Source organism: Scomber japonicus, chromosome 21, assembly GCF_027409825.1.
Source record: "Scomber japonicus isolate fScoJap1 chromosome 21, fScoJap1.pri, whole genome shotgun sequence".
In the NCBI taxonomy this organism is placed as follows: Eukaryota; Metazoa; Chordata; class Actinopteri; order Scombriformes; family Scombridae; genus Scomber; species Scomber japonicus.
In genome coordinates this window covers 15,712,396-15,732,167 of record NC_070598.1, presented here as the reverse complement: position 1 = coordinate 15,732,167, position 19,772 = coordinate 15,712,396, and the positions used below count along the sequence as shown (strand labels likewise).

Genomic DNA, 19,772 nt, shown 5'->3' with positions numbered 1-19,772 from the left:
CTGATACACAAAGATGAATGTTCAAGGGCAGATTCTATTACGCTGCAGCTTTATACATCAGATGTTGTGAGATGAGTGCACAAGAACAAATTATTAGGAAAAGGAAAGGCAGAAAATGTAACAGTGTGTGATTCAAAAACAGCCGCTAGTTTGGACTACACAAAAGTCAAGGTTTCTCTCAAATAACTGTAGTTCTCTGCCAAAATGAGTTTGAATAAGGTCTAAATTAGTTCTAAAGAGCCCACCTCTCTGCAATAGAAAACATAAAAAAAAACCTACACAGAAAAGTATTATATTATTTATTTGACCCTAAAAAGGCAAAGTGAATGAAAGAGCACTTATCTTTTCTGATTTTAAAAAACAGACACAATGGTATGCAAGTTCTTCTAAATCAGATGCAAACTATTTGCAAATGTATGCTCTTTGATGGCCTCTATTCTATTCAAATTGAACAGGCAGCCTGTTTTTTTAAGAGCCCCTTTCTGTTTGGGGCTGTTATGGTGCACAGGGAAGGGATGACTTCAAAGAATCAGCTGTGGTTTTCCACTTGCACCTAGTTTAAAAAAGGAACTAAAGCCTGCACCAAAGAGACGGGCAATCCTGGTACACCAGTTTTCTGCCTCATCGGATTTCTTTCTCCAACTGTGTCCAATCCCCAAACCCATTCACATGTTTGTGTGCATGTCATTTGTTTGGTTGCAAAAAAAAAAAAAAAGTAACAGCAGGATATTCTTGAGTGAAGAATGAGCTCAAGTCACAACTGCTTATAACTTATAAATGTGCTCTGGGTTATGGCATCGACACATGCGCTCGTACAAGTCCCGGCAAGGGCTGGATCTCAAGGACATTGGTCAATCAACCTGTCAGTCACGACGTAGCCACGCCCCAATGCATAGCCTGCTTTATCGTCAAATATAAAATCAGGGAGGTCAAAATTTCACAAATGAACATCATACTGCATTGAAGAAGGCTTTAAATGTTGTTTAAATGTTTACTGAGGTTAGAAATCAAGTGAGAAATTGGTGAATTCTCCATTGACTTGTACAGAGACGGAAGTCCTTTTGAACACAAAACGGTCGCCCCCTGGTGGCCTTTTGAAAGAATGTAGATCTAAGTTACTTCCGGATTGGCCTCATTTCAGAGGACCGTAACTCCCAGCCTGGTTTTCACCCTGAAATGAATTTAACTTTGTTTGGTGCATCTCTCCATACTCTGTGGACATGCTCCTTGTGCTGTACAGGACAGGACCGTGGGTTGGTTTCAGAGCTTCAACGATTAGTCAATCAACAGAAGATCAAAAGAACATAAATATGCAACTATTTTGAAGATCAATCTGTCATTTAAGTCTGTATTCAAGCTAAAATGGTAGTTTTATGTTTTCAGCGTTTTAAATGAGATTATATCCTGCTTATTCTTTTCTGAACATTGTAGTGCATTAAGTATCATTTGATAACATGTCCTTGGGCTGCAGGAAATTGTGATGGCTATTTTTCACAGTTTTTTTACTATTTTATCAACCAAGAGATTAATTGAGAAAATTATCTGCAGATTAATCAATAATGAAAATAATCATTAATTGTAGCACTAGTTGCCTTCAGAACACACAAATACACAATAACTGCAAAAATAAAGACTACATGGATACCACCTTATATTTGAAGGTGTTTAATTATAAATGAAACAACACTGATAAGATGTTCCCTTGTGACTTCCAACCTCATACTTTAGAGTAAAAGAAACATTTACATTTTCTATTTATTAACAGATTTGAACACAATGTAGATAAGAATTAAATATGTAAGGTTACACCTCTGTTCTCTGGGGAGGGAACTGTAACAACAATGTAGAGCTTAAACTCTTAACACATTATTACCACTGAGACGTAAATATGTTTAGCATGTAGCAGTATAGAGTCAGACCGATATACTGTAAATTCACAGTGCTGCATGCAGTAAATTAGACTCTATTTCCTCACCTTGCGCACTTAAAAAGTGAGATAATACAGACACATTTGCACTGACGTAAATAAGACACTTATCCTCAAGGTAACGTTTTTATTCATAACCCCGACAACCTGCTGTTGATGTTCCGCGTTAAGAAATGTTTGGAATGTAAATAACTCATTATCTCTGACGGAGCGCAAAAAGCGAAGAAACTTTTTCAAATGACAACTTTAAGAACAGAGAAAGTCTTCTTTTAGCCTGGTGTTGACAGAGTGCAAAGCTATCAGTCATTATCTGTGCATAAGTATCTGCACAAACAAACACACACACATCAAAACACACACACAGACACGCAATGAATAATTTTCAGACTTTGGGCTCTAGAACTGTTACTTCTGTCAATCATCTGTTCAGCTTTGTTTGCAGGCATGCTATATTAATACACACAAAGAGAGCTACAGTAAATCTCAATGGTTTAATGTGTTTCTACAAAGTGGATCTCTTAGGTTCCAAAATAATAACACCCGTAATACCAAAATAATGATCTACTTGCATCTTACCATTGAATGCATTCACTGACCATATGTTTTTGACTTGTATCCACTCTGTAAAGTTGGGGTGAATTTAAGCAGACACAATGCAGATACAGTATAAAGCCAGGTTAAGCCACCAAGATTGTGTTCTTTGCTTGAGTAAGAGTAGGACTGCAGAGCAGCTTAAGAGTAAGTTCTGTCAGGGAGAGAGAATGGTAGATTCAAGACAGCACAGCCTGATACCCACTTGCCTCTTGATAGGTCAAAACCTCATTTAACATGAACACTATCCTTCCATAAGAATGCTCGCCCTTACTTCTAACAAATTTTACTGTCTATTGATACACATACAAACAAAAAAGGGACCCACTCATAAAAACATTGCTCCATAGCGCTATTTTTCCTGCTTTGTATTTCCCAGCAAGTTTTTTTTGTTTTATGTTCTGCAGTTTTTAATGGTCGTTGTCAAGCGTTGTGCCTTTCCCATTGTTTTAAAGTTGACGCTCATGACGGTTTTCTTATGACTTCAAACAGGTCATGCTTATTCAAAACTCAGTCTTCATTGTAAGAGAAACTTTCACAAATGCCTGTGGGAGGGCATTTGTCTTTTCTTTCAACATCCAATTTGTCTTCATCACAGTAAAAAGCAAAAGTGGGTACACTGAACTCGAGAAAGATTATCTCCCCATCTGCACCCCATCCACAGGCGGTGGAAGACACAATTACTGTCACTATCCCACTGAAAACGATGAACTGTTGTTTGTTTTAAGTTCACGATTGTTGAACGCAACAGTCTAACCAAACTCCTTCGTCTTCTCCCGTCTCCTTGGAGCATTTGGGTCTAACAAACAAGCTCAACAGAAAAATCACAGACGCACACGTGTAGATGTCCTATGAATCCTGAGGGCTATGTGATGTGAGCTGTGCGGGGGGACAGCAGAGGCGGTGAGAGATGACCTTGTAAATAAACTAGGCATCATAATCCCTCCCTGCAGGCTTCACAACCAACACCTCCTGTCACTCACACCGCTGTATAGATAATGCACTTCCACACACAGTACTGAGACTGTCATTTCAGTGCTCTTTAATCATCTATGACGCTGTTTCACGCAGAAAAGGTGCGTGCACACATTCATGCAGAAACACGCACACATCCGCTGCTGTGTGGGATATTCTATAGCAGGCCTTTATTGATGAGGTTAGTGGGGAGGATTAATACCTGTCAAGTTGGGGCTTTAGTGCAGTACAGGAGAGGGCAAACGGTCACAGAGAGCTGTGAAAAGATTATTATCCTTATTATGATGCCTTGACGCGCTCCCTTCATCTATCAGTCCACCCCTCCCCCCTCCATCTGTCATCCTGTCTCCAGATCCACCCTGCTCTCCACACCTTGGCTCCAATTTGATTGATTTCCTGCACAAACTGCTTATTTTTTTTCTCTCTAGTCCCAAACTGTTACTCTTTATTCTTCCACTCTATCCTTTTCTGTTATTCTAGGTGGCACAATTTCACCAGTTTTTTCTCTTTTTCCCCCAGCATTGACACTGCTAGGAATGTTTCAACATTCTTTACTTCTCTATCCATCTAATCCTTACAAACAGCTTCTCTCTTTGAACTGCCCACTACTATTTACTCCATCTGACACATTTGTGTTAAGTGGAGATTGTGTGTTTGTGCGCACGCCCGGCCGGCCTTGATTGCAAGCCGATACTTGACTGGCTGATGGGGTGGAGCTCACAAACTACAATTCAGCAAGCTGCTCCACATCAGCAAATGATGAAATGAAGCACTCGTTGTAAACACAGGCCCATTTTTATCTTGTAGAGAGAGTCACCTTCACTGATTGCTTTATTGATTTGCTTGTTTGTGTTGTTACACAATGAGTAAAGGATCTGTAAGTAAGTAAATGAGTGTGACTGATTGACTAAGTGAAGGAGTGAGTGGGTGACTGACTAGATGAACAAGTGGGTTGACTATTGGACCAGATGAGGGAGAGGGTTTGTGAGTGACATAAGCAGCTTGTTCTCACTTCGCAACATCACACTCAGCACCTGTAAATGAGTTTCCCTTTGATCAGCAATGCGCTGTTCCACTCTCCGTCACTCCTTAGCTCCCTGCTGCTCTACCTCCCCCAGGAGTGATGAGGGGGCCCAGGGGTTTCACATCAGAGGACCTGAGAGTGCTATGTTTATGCGTGTGTATGTTTGTGTGTGTGTGTGTGTCTGTGTAAGGGTGGAGATCTGGCTAGGATTCCTCCAGGTGAGCTACCATCTGGAGGGTGACACACACTCAGACACGCTCATGCGCACACTGACATCTGCTTATCCAATAAACAACATTAAAAATACATGGCATATCAAGTGAGGAACGATAAACTTGCTACAAGCGTGTTTACCATCAAACTGTGAGAGATCTGCCAGTCCCGCACCACCATCATCCTGTCAAAAACTTCTTCAAGTCCCATGTGCACTGCTGCCAAGAGCAAGGCTGATCAAGAAAAAGGTTCCCAATTTCTGACATCAACACCACAGCATTGCTTGTGGCACTTCAGAAACCATCCAAAAGCTCTCTGAAACTTTTTTTTGAAAAGTAGCCTTATCTGAGGCAGAGCAAATGCCCAAACCTCCCACATCACACTATCAAACTGCATCATTCTGTCAAAATACATCTGATATGTCCATCTATCTTGCAGCGGTCCCCAAATGGTGCAGTTGGTTGGTTTGATGATTTGATGCAAAAGCTTGCCTGATGCAATTTTGCCTGAATTAATGGCAAATATCATACGTGAAAGTGAAAAAAAGGGTGAACACAACCAGCTAAAACAGCTACAATACCACAATAAATTCATGGGATATTTATTTCCACCCTCAGTGAAACTCGGCTGGTCTGGTCGTTGTTCGGACTTTTAAATAAGGATATTAAGCTAAAAATCTGCAAACTCTGTTGAGGGTCACTTACAATCAACCGGGCGTAAAGAATTTATTACAAGTCTAATACGTTTCCATGCTGGTAGTGAAGAGAAAATCTAAGCTGCATATTGAAAAATGGTCTTCATTTTAGATATTGTTCGCCCTGCTAAATGACAATTAGCACATTTGTGACGTTTAGTATTGTTGTGCAGATCCTTACAAAACAAGCCTTTGCCTTTATTATGGGTGTACAGTGTAACAATTAGGCCATTACCAGTGCATTTAACACATTTTCATGATTGTTTGGTTTGTTGTTTTTTCTTAAAATGTATATTTTTGTGCTTCTCCCTTGATAGATTACCGAAAGAATCTTTATCTTGAGGTAGCAGACAATCTTTGGTGTGAAATCAGATGGGGAAATTGCTATCTCCAGTGTCATTAAACATTTTCCAGATGACCTCTGGTGTAAATGCAAAAAACCAAGAGCAGCGGTTATCTAAATGTGTGACTGCTACACAATGGAAAAGAGTTCAGGTGGCTCTTGGGTTTTTGCTAAGTTGATAAGAATATCAAAAGCTGAATTCATTAAAATTCAATCTGTTTTGGTTTTAATCACAATTTTCTCTTCAAAGTTAATTTGTTTACTAACCTTCTTCCATGATTGCATAAGTGTGTCCATTACATTTTAATAAATTAGTGTGCCAATTTATTTTTTGTGTGTGTGTGTTGTTGTTTCATGGTCTTTGCATGAATACTGTTTAGAGTCAGTGATCCAGGCCTCGCCTTACCTCTCCGTCCTTGATAAAACAACTGCATGATTAACGAATGTAGCACAAATTGGTTTGAGTTATTCCTTTCTGCATGTGTCTGATCCATTCACCAGATTGAAAAGAAAAACTACGTTGTAGGATACAGGTTGAGATGACACTGTCGGGTTTAGAGGCTCAAAGTCAGATTTGCATATTTAACACATCACAGGCATGTGGCACAACTTCTATGCATCAACACATCTTACAAGTGACACCTCAGGGAGCCTGGAGCTCTATTTCTTTTCAAAAATCTATTTTTCCTCTTTTAACAATGTGCCTTTTGTGAATGTTTTTCAGTCTACTTTCCTATTTGTCTTTTACTCTAATGAACAGCCTTGGAGTAATAATGAAGCAAAGTGCATATCACATTTTTACATTCTCTAATAAAGCTTTACCCACAACCAGCGTCGGAAACTAATGGGAGGCATGGGCAAAAATGCCCCAAGAAATCTCAGAATGCCCCTAAAAATAGAGATCAGGAGGCGAATAAAGTAATTTTATGATTACCATTTTGGGCCAATTTCCTAATTCTAGCATTAAGCCATGATTTGATTTTCATTCAATTCATTTGAAGTCATGCAATACTGTACCTGCAGTAAAGCTGGCTGCTACAATGGACCGGTACCTCATTAAAAAAGATACAACTGTTACCAAAGAAAGCAATCTAAGTCCTGGGTCATTACCATCACCACCACCAGCAAATAATACACTAAAGAAAGTTGCCACTTCTACAACTGAAACATGGAAAATGACTGGCTTGTTGAAGAGGTAATAAGGAGGATTTTCGCCCTTTGTATGACATGCAGGGCTCACCAAGCCAAATATAGCCTTGGACAGCTAAAAGATAGTCATGACTGTGTTAAAGGAAGCAGGTTAATAAGTATTCATCCCATTGTCACCAAACAGGCAAGCTTTCTAGTTTGGTAACTAGCATTAAAGCTAACATTGGAGACTTTAAAATGTCTTTGGTCTGGTGCATTAACTAACATTGCAGTTAGCAAGTTAGCTAGACAATGTTAATGTTACAGACTACTGGGCTTTGTCGACTGGTGGAGTGATCAGATCACTGCCATTGACTGAAGTAAATGAGCTTATGCACTAAGTGAAGTAATCTTTTAGTCCCAAATCTAAAACATATTTTTTCATTCTACTAACCAATGATGCAGTGCTGGATAGTGAGTCTATAATGTTATTACATCCATGCTCAAAATGCCAGCAGGGCTAAATTTGGGGATAACAGAAAGCGTGCTAAAAAATTAAACTTAAGTTATTTCCAGAACTGCATCATTAAAGAAGGAATATTACGTTCATTTTGACTCTTTTGACAGTACTTCTAGCTACTAATCTGTAATTTTGTGAAACACCTGAGGCTCTGGCATGCTGTGCAGCTAGACCTACAATGATGAAATCATTGAAGCTAGACTGGTTTGGACTTATAGGGGACAATATATGACAGTATCTCTCCAACCACAACTTTTGTTTAGATCAAGCCCATTAAACATGATCATGATCTCATGATCATTCTTATAATGCCATCTAGTTGTTTATACTAAAGGCTCTTCATGAATAAAAGCTTAGTTGGTGAAAGGGAATACGCCTGCATTGTATGGCTATTATTTTAGTTATAAGATGTAGATAATTATTACAAACAGGACAGTGTCTACTGGGGTGGTTGTGGTTAGACAAGTGGATTACTGTATGTATTTTAATCTCATTTTATTATAAACAACAACTTTATGCATTAATTACTTTTTTATTATTATTTGTAAATGCCCCCCAAATGTATTTTTTAAATTTCCTACAATGCCAACAGTAAAATAGTGGCTGGAAGGCAGGAGACTTCCTTGATTCATAAATTGCCAGCAGCGTAGTAACCAGCAGGTTGCTGATATGAAAGTGACTGAGCACAGTTCTTCCCATCTCCAACAATAATCATCAAAACACCCTTGGACATGACTGTTATTCTAAAACTGCTATGATGGAACCATCCAGTGAGCTTGTACTGTGTTGGACTGTATGTTTGATTATGAATGCACGGCCTCGCTCCTGCTTGTACTTTTCTGCACTTGGTCACAGAAAAATTCCCATGATTAAGCAAGGATTGTGCAACAATGAGACTTAAATGTGCTTGCAGTGCAGGACTGTACTTTATTTTTTCCTTAGCCTGGACTTTCCACACCACTTTGCCTCATTGATGAAAGACCACAAGAGGCCTCACAGTTGCGGGCAACCTCTCAGAGTCAGCACTAAGGGTGAATTTGTTATGACTGAAATGCCCACATTGAATGCAGAGCTCTAAGGTCCAGCGGCTTTGTTTATATCTACCCTGTCACTCCACAGCTGAGGGGAGTGGACACTTTCTGCCACTGCCTGCGTTCATAATATCTGCCAACTAATTATCTATAATAAATGTGCAGAGATTGGTATCATTACTACCTGCGGACCTTACAATTGCTCTTAATTGCTCTCAATAGCAAAGAATGCCTTTTTAGTTAAGTACATTGAAGTTGGGGGGTGCCGGTGGTCGAGTGGTTAGAGCGCATGCCTTATACGCAGCTGACCCCGGTTGGAATCCCGATTGGAGGTCATTTGCTGCATGTCACCCTCTCTCTCCCATGTTTCCTGTCGGTCTACTGATAAATAAAAGGCGTCAATGCCAACAAAATCTTTAAAAAAAAAAGTACATCGAAGTTCAAAATTGGACTCATATGTAAAGTGAAATGATCCTGGATATTGAACCAGGCTCTTTCTTTTTATTCTGTCATTTTACAATTCTCTATGGCATGTGCTAATCACAGATGTTTAGTTGTTGACTGTGCCAGAATGCCAGCACCAATTCCAGACTCAGAAATCATTATTCCATTAAACCACAATGCAAAAATGTGAGTGTCTCAGGGCTACAAAATTATACTACATATTCAAACTGTGGATGCAATGGTTTGTATAAAATTATCTTTGTTTTCAATATAATCAGGTCATGCAGCCACAGGAGTAATAAAAAAAAAGTTACTTGTGCAAAAAGGGAAATTATTTTCCACCAAAAAAAAAGATGTCATCTTTAACTTCATTAAAACACATCTCACAGGAAATGTGGGCAGAGGTCAGGGAGGGGGCATCTTCAGTGACATGGCAGCAATTAAGATTTTGCACAGTGGAAGCTACAAAAACAACAGGGGAATACATGCTCAGAGCAAACTGTTGCAGATGGGATCTAAGTGATATGAAGCAGCTTGTTTGATCCGTGTTGGTAATAGGTGCGATATCTACCTTTACTCCAGAGAATGTGCAGGTAGTCCTTATCCAAAGGCTGGTTCAGAATGATCAGACAGATCCTTTGTGTGCCTGTGTATGACGAAGAGGAAATTGTGTGAATCATAAACAATCAGACAAAGACACAGAAAGATGATCGAGCATAATGGCAAAAGAACAAAAACACAATACACTGCCATTTGGTATGTTCAAAAAAGACTTTTAAAAAAGGATCGAAGGCTGTTTCTTTGTGATACTGAATGTGCTAAATAAAGAGCAAAATAAAAACAAAGCTATGATAATGAGGTCATTATCATGCTACACACAGAGACAAGATTCAGGATTCAAGATTCTTTTTATTGTAACATCCCATTACACAAGTATAAAAACAAGAGAATAAAATTAAGGTTTTGGCTCCTTTACATTGCAGCAACAGCAGCAATGAAATAACAATACAAACAGCAGTAAAATACTACTAGAAATACAAAACAATAGTAATATAAATAATATAAATAATGTATAGTGTGAAGAGCTGCGTGTGTTTTTTATTTGTTTTTTGGGGGGGTGGGTTCTGCCTTAATAAATGTGCATATGTGTATGAACTTATTTGCATGTTTGTGTGTGTGTGTATGTTTCACAGACAGATAGGCAAAAGGCCATTGCTGTCCATTATTCATATGCTTGGTTGCTCTGTGGAAAAAACTGTCCTGGAGCATGCCGGTCTAGGCCTTGAGGCTGCTGTACCACTTGCCAGACGCCAGCAGCTGAAACAGTCCAGGTTTGGGGTGGCTGGGGTTATTAATAATGCTACAGGCTTTACTGACACACCATGTCCACTGAGAATATCCTGGATGGAAGCTCACATCCACAGTGATCTGGGCTGTCTGCACTACCCTCTGCAGTGCTTTGAGGTTGAGGGCAATGCAGTTCTCATACCAGGCAGTGATGCATCCCGTCAGGTTGCTCTCGGTTGTGCCTCTGTATAGAAGGCCTGTAGGATCTTGAGACCCATGCCAAACTTTTTAAGCCACCTGAGGTGAAAGAGGCGCTGCTGTGCCTTTTTTTCCCCCTCTTTCTTCTCTATGTCTTCCAACAACCAAGTCTCTGTAAGGCAAATTATGTTACAAGCCCTTATTTCCTGCTGTAAGGTGATCCTTGCTTTCAACTTGTGCAACTTGTTATCCAGGGATTGTATACTGGCTAGTAGAATACTGGGAAGTGAGAGGTGGTTGAAATTCTGCCTTAGCCCCACCAGCACCCCAGCTCTTCTCGCTCAACCCCGATGCCTTTGTGGTAGCGGCGCTGTGGAGTGTGAGTCCTCAGTGTTTTGAGTGAGCAGGGAATCCCAGTGGGGAAGTTCAGGATTGGTGTAAGTGATCATCGAATCTCCTATTTCCAGCAAGGTGTCTTTGCCATATCTTGAGTGGCGGACTTAAGAGGTGAAAATAATGCAAAACAAAAAAAAAAAAAGCAGTAAAATAAAGATTTAATAATATGATATAAGAAAATAAATTGTGAGATAGGTGAGGAACGCGAAACAAAGTCGCTATTCTCTACCTCAACATGCCTTGCGTGCCAAGACATCACGGTTTCATTAAAGTTCAGAACGTTTTCAATTCGATCCAATTAAACTACAAGTGATTTGTTTGCAAAGTCAGAAAATAACAAAACCTAACCATAGCATAGATGTGTATCCAAGAGATGCGACAATTTCATTCCAGGTAGAGAACTTACTTCACTGTCCTTGACTGGGGGGATACAATTATTGTCTATGTTCCCACTATCTGTATAAAAGGGAACTATCACACACATCTCAGTGATACTCATTTGAATATCTTGACCTTGGTGACACGCCATCTGTGACTACATGACAACAGAGGAAAGTCCTTTAAAAACAACTGCAAAAAAAAAAAACTAAAGAAAATATCATCCTATAGCTTATTTCTTTCCTGTCAGTGTACCTCCATGATTCATTGTCAAAGTCTCTGTCTCAGGGTGCATCATTTCACAAATCTATTTCTCTCCCCCTGTACCCCCCATCCATCTTGCTTTTAGTTTTTCTTTTGCTCTGCTGCTAATGCAGATCCCCTGACTAATACTTTCGAATTGTCATTTTTCTATCTGCAGGAGAGTAGAAAAAAATAATAGGAAATTCTACATTCAATGACAAAGTAAAAACAGAGTAGCAAGAAAAGCCTTAATGGACCAAAGACTAAAGCATAACCTCTCTTCCCTTTGCCTTTACACTTAGCCATTTCATTGCTTACTCATTTATCTTTCCCTCTTATGTCTGCCCCTATGAATGATTTCTCATACATTTTTAAATGTGTTGCTTTTTGCTGCAAAGCAAAAATGCCACATGCAAGCTTAAGCAACACTTCATGATTACAATGCCCTCTCCCCTCTCTCCTAAACTATATTTATGCAAATTCATCCCCACTGGGTCCCAGTTTTGGAACAGCATGACATAGCATATCTAATGAAAAGCTTGTATCTTTCCCAGTACACCTTTCCTGATACATCATGAATGCAGTGGAAGGCCAGCAGCAGCAGCAACAGTGTAGAAGAAAGACAAATAATATACTTTAGGTTTCATGAAATTCTCATTGTGTGTGTCCTTAAAATAAGAACACACCTCTTTTGGAGTTTTCTTTTTTATTTCTACCCTCAAGAGTAAAGAGTGCATTTTAGCTTGGCTGAGAAAGGGTACAGAAAAAAATGTCCTGTGTGTTTGTGACTTTGGTGCAGCAGTGGGCTTGATGTTAAAAAGTTCACATCGCTGGAAGGTCATTTCAAATTTGCAAGTCAACCCCAGAAGAGTATGGCAAAAAGGAGGAGGAAGCGCAGATGAAAAGGAGCACAAAATAGGAAGAAAGGAAAAGAAAGGAGGACATGAGGAGAGGTAGAGGGAGAGAAAGAGGAGGAGCAGATTTGTCAGTCTTGTCTCTTAATTGGCTGGAGGTGTACGGAAAATAAAAGACAAACTCAACCAGCCGTGACTTTTCAGATAACCCTTTGTCGTGCAAACACTCACCTCCCCAACCCTTCATACACACACACACACACACACACATATACACACATACACACATGGAGAAACATCACCTTGAAATTCTTTTAAAAGTTCCAGACAACATGAATACTACAAACACACACATATGCACACACACACACACACACACACACACACAAAGATCCAAGCACATATCACATAAGACATTCCAGGATTATGCATTTATAATTAAAATAGTTAAATTTAAAAGGCTAACTGTGCACACTGGGGATTTTAAAATGCAGACATCCAGGGGCTGTTTTTATATTATCTACAGAGAGTCTAGATAAGCATTTCCTGCAAGATATTACCAATAGAAATATAGTCTAAGCCTATTTAATATGGGAAAAGGTGTTCAATATACTGTACAGTTGGGAAAAGAAATTGAAAATGTATGATTCAGGGATTCTTAAATATGTCTTCATCTCTCACCTGTGATACCAGTGTGACAGATTTATCAACAAAATTATATCATCAGGATGTGTGCGTGTGTGTGGATTGTGTCTGTTCTGCAGCCGTTCAGGGGATTATTTGCACACGCTGTGAAATCTTTAAAATAAATCTTGGATTTGTACAGTGAGGAAGCTGAAGAGTGTGGCGTGTAATACTTGTCTAACACATTTGAGTAAACATTTGTTTCAGTGGATGCTTCAAAACTGCTGATAGCTTCCGATCAGAAGTCAGAGTCTCTTGACAGATGTTGACCTTTGTGTGTTATTGATTGTAGAGCCGTGTAGACAAAGTGGAAAATTACCGCCAACCATCGACCAAATACTGGTAAAATATGAAAGTGGCTGGTTGATTTTGGACACAAAATAATGATTTACAATTGAGTGGTTGGTGGACTTGAACATTTGTCTGTTAGTGGCTGGTAGATAACCCTGTGTGCAGGCACATCAAATCAACAGCGACATGCAAGAATGTCAAGTACAATATATACAAAAATGTGTACAAGCATAATTACAGCAGCCTTTGTAGACTAACGAGGATCTCAGTGATTCAAAACCTTCAAAAACAATCAATAGAGACATAACAGGAGAAAGACAGAGTCAAGGTTAGCAAGAAGAGAGCAAGTATATAGTATACTATTTGTACAAGAATATACTGCATGCACATGTGCACCAGTAAAAGCCCTAACTGTGTCTCTCCAATGATACTCTTTATCTAATTACATAAGATCATATTATTACAGATTTCATTCACATTAGATGGAAGTCAAACCTTGATAGTCAAAGCAGATCACTAGATGATCATGAGCACGTTTTTTTAGACATGATACATGAGCCAGCCTGAAGAATAGTGAGCAGAGATGTGATAAACAATTTTAGATTTTTAGATCTTAGAACTATTTAGACCAGTTTCAAATAGTGCCCCTTTGGGTTAACTCATTAAAATAGCCTACCTTCATTTTTATCATTTTGTTTTTCAGAATTCCACATACATAATAAATCACCTCAATAACACTGGTATTGCGCTTCGCATTACTTGGCCCATTTTCTTGTTTGGTGATGTATTTTTCCTGTGAACGGCCAAATGTAGACAACAAGAGGTCAAGATAAGATATTAAATGTATAAATATATGTATAAATGTTTTTCAGCCATCCCAACAATGGTAGGTTGAGGGAAAGTGTACAAACCAAATTACAACAAAAGTATCTCCTGGAATGCAACATCAGAGATTACTAAGATGCTTTTAGGATATCAATACTTGTACCTCATGCTGTATGTTTATAAAACCAGCTCAACTGTAATCGATTTCGTAACCAGAGAGTCCAAAAAGGATGACAAAGGCAGAAGCTGTGACACTGCTGAGCTTTCTGGGGACACAAAGTGGGTTTTTCACTCTTAAGCTCTCTATTTTTATCTTTCTGTGGGGACAATATTTCTAGCCGGTGTAGAAACCCCACACTGAAAACCAATTTGGAAACACAGTGTTCCAAAGCATCTATTGTTTCCCCGCCTTCTTATTAATCCATACAAGCCGGTGAAGCTTTCCCTGCAAGTCATAAATGACCACTTCAGAAAAATAGATCTCACATTTACATAAATGATGTATAAATGAAGAAATAATGAAAAAATATGGATATGGAGCTGTAATATAAAACAGACACTGAGGAATACATGTGCCTGCTGTCTGTGATACAGGCCAAACTGCTGTACGATCCCCTTGACCTTTACAGCTCTGGGTAAAACCTGCCCATAGGCTCATATAAGCTTTCCTTCCTCCACACACACAGACACTCACACATCACCAGGGAGCTCACACCAACCTTGACCTGAGAGCTGTGGCTAAAGGCGGATTTAACCAGCTTCCTCGAGTCTGTAGGCAAGCGAGTTCTGACCATCTGGAGAACAGGAGAGCTTGTAATTTTGACTTTATTTATTTATTTGAGAGCATCAACAAATACATGATATGTTGAATCATCTTTAGGGAAATCTCATGATATAAACGTGCCTTTGGAGAAGATGAGAATACAACGTACAACGGGAGGATTTTTAGTTAAATGTCAGATTGAAGTTTGTTTTCCAGTATTGTGGTGGAACAAAGTGAATTTATATGATGACAGGGATTTTATTCAGGAGCTAGATTCAATAATCAAAATGCCTCTTCAAAGCCGGCTTCTCCTCTAACAGCAAACATTACCAGCAAACACATCAAGCCCTCTTTCAGTAAAAATTCATTATGTACACAGTCACAAAAAAAAAAAAAAAAAAAAACACATGGAAGTGCATCTCATACATATACGCTCTGCTGTCATGAAAGTGCCAATGATTTGTTTTGGAGTTTTAATTCCCTCAAGACTGTTTGTGTGTTTGTCAGAGTGAGTGGGAGAAGCAAAGAGAGGAAGACAAGTGTGACAAGTGTTTTGATCAGATGCATACTTATTGTCTGTGTACGGGTGTCCCACACAAGCAGGCAGCATGTTTAGTTCCCTATGCACTTGTGTATTTGATTGATTCTGTGCATGTGCGTTTGCACCCGGGGAATAGTTTGTTTGAAAGGTAAGAGACCTTTGCTGCAGGTCATTCCCCTCGCTTTCTACCTTTTTTCTCTCGGCCTCCATGCTACCCACTGTTAAATAAAACCCCCAAAAATAGTATTAAAAAAAAAGAGAAAAGAAAGGCGGTACCTGATGGCAGCAGGCAGTCTAAAGGCGTCAACTCTTCATTCATGGCTGGGATCCACAAGATCTTCAATCAACCGACTCACCTGGAACTGAAAAAGAAGGACTGTTGGACACTGTTGCTTTTATCCTTTGTTCATTTCTTTCTTTTTTTTAAAAGAACGAAGAAAGTCCCAACACATCCCAATTTACCACCAAACTTCTTCTATGCCAATTATATCAGATTGGATACTACCATGCACACATGCTTTCTAATAATAGCACAACCATAGACATTTTAGCACAATCATCACACTATCTGTGAAACTGAGGAAACAAACCCAGAGAGAAACAATTACTCAACTGATCAATTAGTAAATTGACACACAATCGACACATTCATTTGCAAATATCATGATAAATGCCAAACTTTTGCTTGTTTCAGCTTCTCAGATGTTCCTTTTCATTGTCATATAGTAACAGCTTAAATATCTTTGGGTTTGGGATTTTTATTTGGACAAAACAAGCTAATAAAGATTTGACATTGGGCTTTAACTACATATAATAAGCATATTTCACCATCTTACGATATCTATCAATTGAGAAATTAAACAGTAGAATAACTTATTATGTAAATAGTTGCAGCACCTAAAATGTGTTAGGGAGCAATCACAAATCATATAACTATTTGCTGCAGAAAGATATTTTCATTTGACAAAACAGTGGGTGTTAAAAGTAATCAAACAATGCAACAACAAAAAGTCAAAAAGGCTAAAAGCCAAAGAACACAAAAGTTTCAGCAATCTTGCAAAACAAAGTATAAACAACAAAAAATCTCATGTGAATATATGTTAATACCCATTTTTAAAAATACATTGTAAGTAAATATAACTTACCCAAAACTTCTGATACTACTGTGTACTGCTCTCAACCTTTTGTTTAATGCTGTGCATGTATAGCAATGTGTTCCCCTTTCAAATATTTTCTACTTATTGGAAAAACACATAAAAAGAAAAAGGAAACAAGTAATGCACCTTTCCCCGGCACACCTTTCTCACCTTTTGGGTTTAAAATCTAGCTGGCAGTGTAGAACCGTGTGTGTGTATGACAGCCTATTGGTCAATCAATAAGTCAGCTACTGCTAAACTTTTAACCTCAGGTAATTCTACCATTCAGTAACAGAACAATCATTATCCCTACCCACACACACCTACACATGCCACAGCCAAGCCTTGCTATCCAAGACAACTGGACTATGTTAATTATTGATCAAAGTATTGTTACACATGGACTATAATCATTTGGCAAATTGACTGGACTTTAGTTGCCAGAGATTACATTTCTTTGATTACCTGTCTATCAGGGCTGTAACTAACACTTATTTTCATCATCATTTTTATCACTTTCAGTTATTCTCTTGATTAATCAATTCATTATTTGGTCCATAAATTGTCAGAAAACTGTACAATATGTTGATTACTGTTTCTAAAAGCCCAATGTGATGTCTTCAGATGTTTAGTTTTGTCCTCACCAACAGTCCACAACCTAAGGGTTTACTGTCATAACTGACTAAAAAAAAACATAAAATATTTACATTTAAGGAGCGGGAATCAGAAAGCGATTACTCATAACAAATAATCTGTTATTAAAAATAGAAGGTGATTAATTTAATACTAGGTTAAAAAACATCAACACAACCAGTACATCATTTCCGTCTCTCTACTGGCTATGAAAAGAATGTGCTTTAAATGTGCTTTCAGTGTTAGTAATAGGGGCCAAAACCCACAGTGTGCCCACAGTTATTTAAAAGTTGATCTGAAGCTTATGAGGCTTCAGCTTCATATGAAGTGGATATCTGTCACATTTACAGTCTTTTTAGCATCAAATTCCCTCTTTGTGTTTCCTTGGACAGTGTTTCCCTGTTGAGCTGTGGAGGAAGTATAGTAACAAAAAGAGGGACTTTGGCACACGGTGAAAGATATCTACTTGATTTGACTCGTGGATGGCTGAAGTTTCATATTACATTCAGATAAACTTTTAACTTGAAGATTTTGTTTCCCATCACATCTGCATCATAAAGGGATCCTCTAAAAGTTAATGTGAACAGGAGAAGTGATTAGGGTAGGTTAGGGTAATGTGGGACACTTTTTGCAATTCTGACTTGTTTACCTTATTTACATATGAGTCCAATAGATGATATCAACACTTTATATCATTATGAAATCCCTGAGATATGTCTTTGTTAAACCAGAAGACATACATAGATATTCCTCATGCCAAATCATTTCAGAATTTGCAGATTGGAAGGAATTGGAATCAGGAACACTACTTTTTAGGCTTAGAAATACTTTGATTTATGCAGCCCTATCTGTCAAAACTTTATGAAATGTTCATACCTGTACATCAGTCATTGTTCACAACTATATTGAGCTGTTACGGATGTCGTAGTTTCAGGATGTAATCTTATATCCTGCACATGTGTGTTACTTGGCATTCAAGTCATCACACATAGATGTATATTGGTACAGTCTGTAATGTTTGCATCTTCTGCGCTGTGGTTATTAAACCAAGTTTGAAGCTACACTACAAGTCTTATTTAGAAGCACATATTTCCACAATACCTATAGTTTTAAGGTTAAAAAACTAGCAGCCTGTATGTTCACGTGTAATTTTAAACAATATAACTTACACAGTGGGCATATACTAGTTAGCTTTACCTTAGCCTACTGCAAGAATAAAATGATTTCAATGTTCATTTGGGCTCCTGACTGTTGTTTTAAGACAGGTTTGGGAAATAGTGACCCTGTCCTTTAATATGAAGCTACTGTGAAACACAATCGGATCCCTAACACACAGGTGTTTCAGCGCAGTTAGACACACATCACCTGAGGCAGGATGAAAGCAGCTCATGATGCTTTACCCCACTGCTGAGACTGCTGCTTCATTTACCACATTTATAAGCCTCTTTAGCAGTAAACAGTCTTGTTGAACGTCTCGGGACACATATTAAGTAATTCTGTCTTTGAAAACTGTAGCGTGACATCCTCATATATGAGCTGCACAACATTTAAAGCACCTGCAGCGATGTGAAAGTGTGAAGCCTGTCTACCTGCAAACTATCTAGGTAAAACACTGTCTTTCAAACGAAAACAACACACAAACCAACGCTGCGAATCAGTGCCAACACACCACCTTCACAGTTTAAATTTGTCATTTCTTTACTTAATAAATATTCAATAAAAACTTACTGAATGAAACGACTTCCTACATTGGTGCCGCGTACAGTCAACGAGTGCGTGCACACGAGCGACCCAGCAAGCCGGAGAGGTGGCTGGAATTTCTTATGGGGACATCTAGAGGCCACAAGTGGAACAACGCTTTCATGTTCATTGCTCTGAAGCTGAGATATTCAAAAGGAGTCCCAGGGGTTTTTTAAGGAGGCTCTCTTGCAAATTGAGAGATGGTTTAATCTCACTCGAAGTTTCATTCAGTGGAAATTATCCCAATGAGAGACTGTTTCAATCACTGTGTTCACTCTTCACTGTTGCCATCATTATCTGCCCCATTACAATGTGAGCAGATGTCCAATTTAATATTAAATCAACAACAAAAAAAGTCTCCCAATATTCAGACTGGCAAGGAATTTTACAAAGCAGCCTGTGCAGGTTTAGTGTGGTTATTTGTGCTACATTTGAACTTTAAACCCTTTAAAATGTCAAGAAAACCCAAAACAGATCTGCATTAACACCACTGACACATACGTGATGGGACTTTTATTGAAGGAAGCTATTTTTATGTTTAATTTTGATGTAGTTAAATGGAGTATTAATAGTCAGGCAATTGGATGCTTCCAGTGGTTTACTGGCCATTGGGCATAGAGGGACAAATCCCAGTGGGCTGCCACATTGGTGGGCCGGTGGACCATCAAAAAATCCATAAAGTTTTTACCAGCCCCGTCTGTGTCTGTGTGCATGTTATTCAGGGTGTGCAAGACAGTGTGCTGCATGCATTTTCATGAGGTAGTAGGCTTACATACAGTACGTAAAAGAAGGATAATCATCCTAACTATTTCTGTCACATAAAAGTGGGATCATAACCACAGGATTGAAATCCAAGCATTGGAAGTGACACTTAAAATCAGGCTGTTGCTTCTACTGAGGACACTAATGCCAT

At 38.7% G+C, this 19,772-nt stretch overlaps 1 protein-coding gene across 1 annotated transcript in view; it reads right to left on the bottom strand.

The window, feature by feature from the left end:
* tpk1 (thiamin pyrophosphokinase 1) overlaps positions 1-18,889 on the bottom strand; it is a 70,699-nt gene extending 51,810 nt beyond the window's left edge. Inside the window, exons 1-3 of the mRNA XM_053342539.1 lie at positions 18,848-18,889; positions 15,627-15,712; positions 9,462-9,536 (exon numbers count right to left, since the gene is read on the bottom strand). Of these exons, the coding sequence (XP_053198514.1) occupies positions 9,462-9,536; positions 15,627-15,669 (118 nt within the window). The 5' untranslated portion in view covers positions 15,670-15,712; positions 18,848-18,889. The remainder of the gene's footprint in view (positions 1-9,461; positions 9,537-15,626; positions 15,713-18,847) is intronic.
* Between the last annotated feature and the right edge of the window lie 883 nt (positions 18,890-19,772).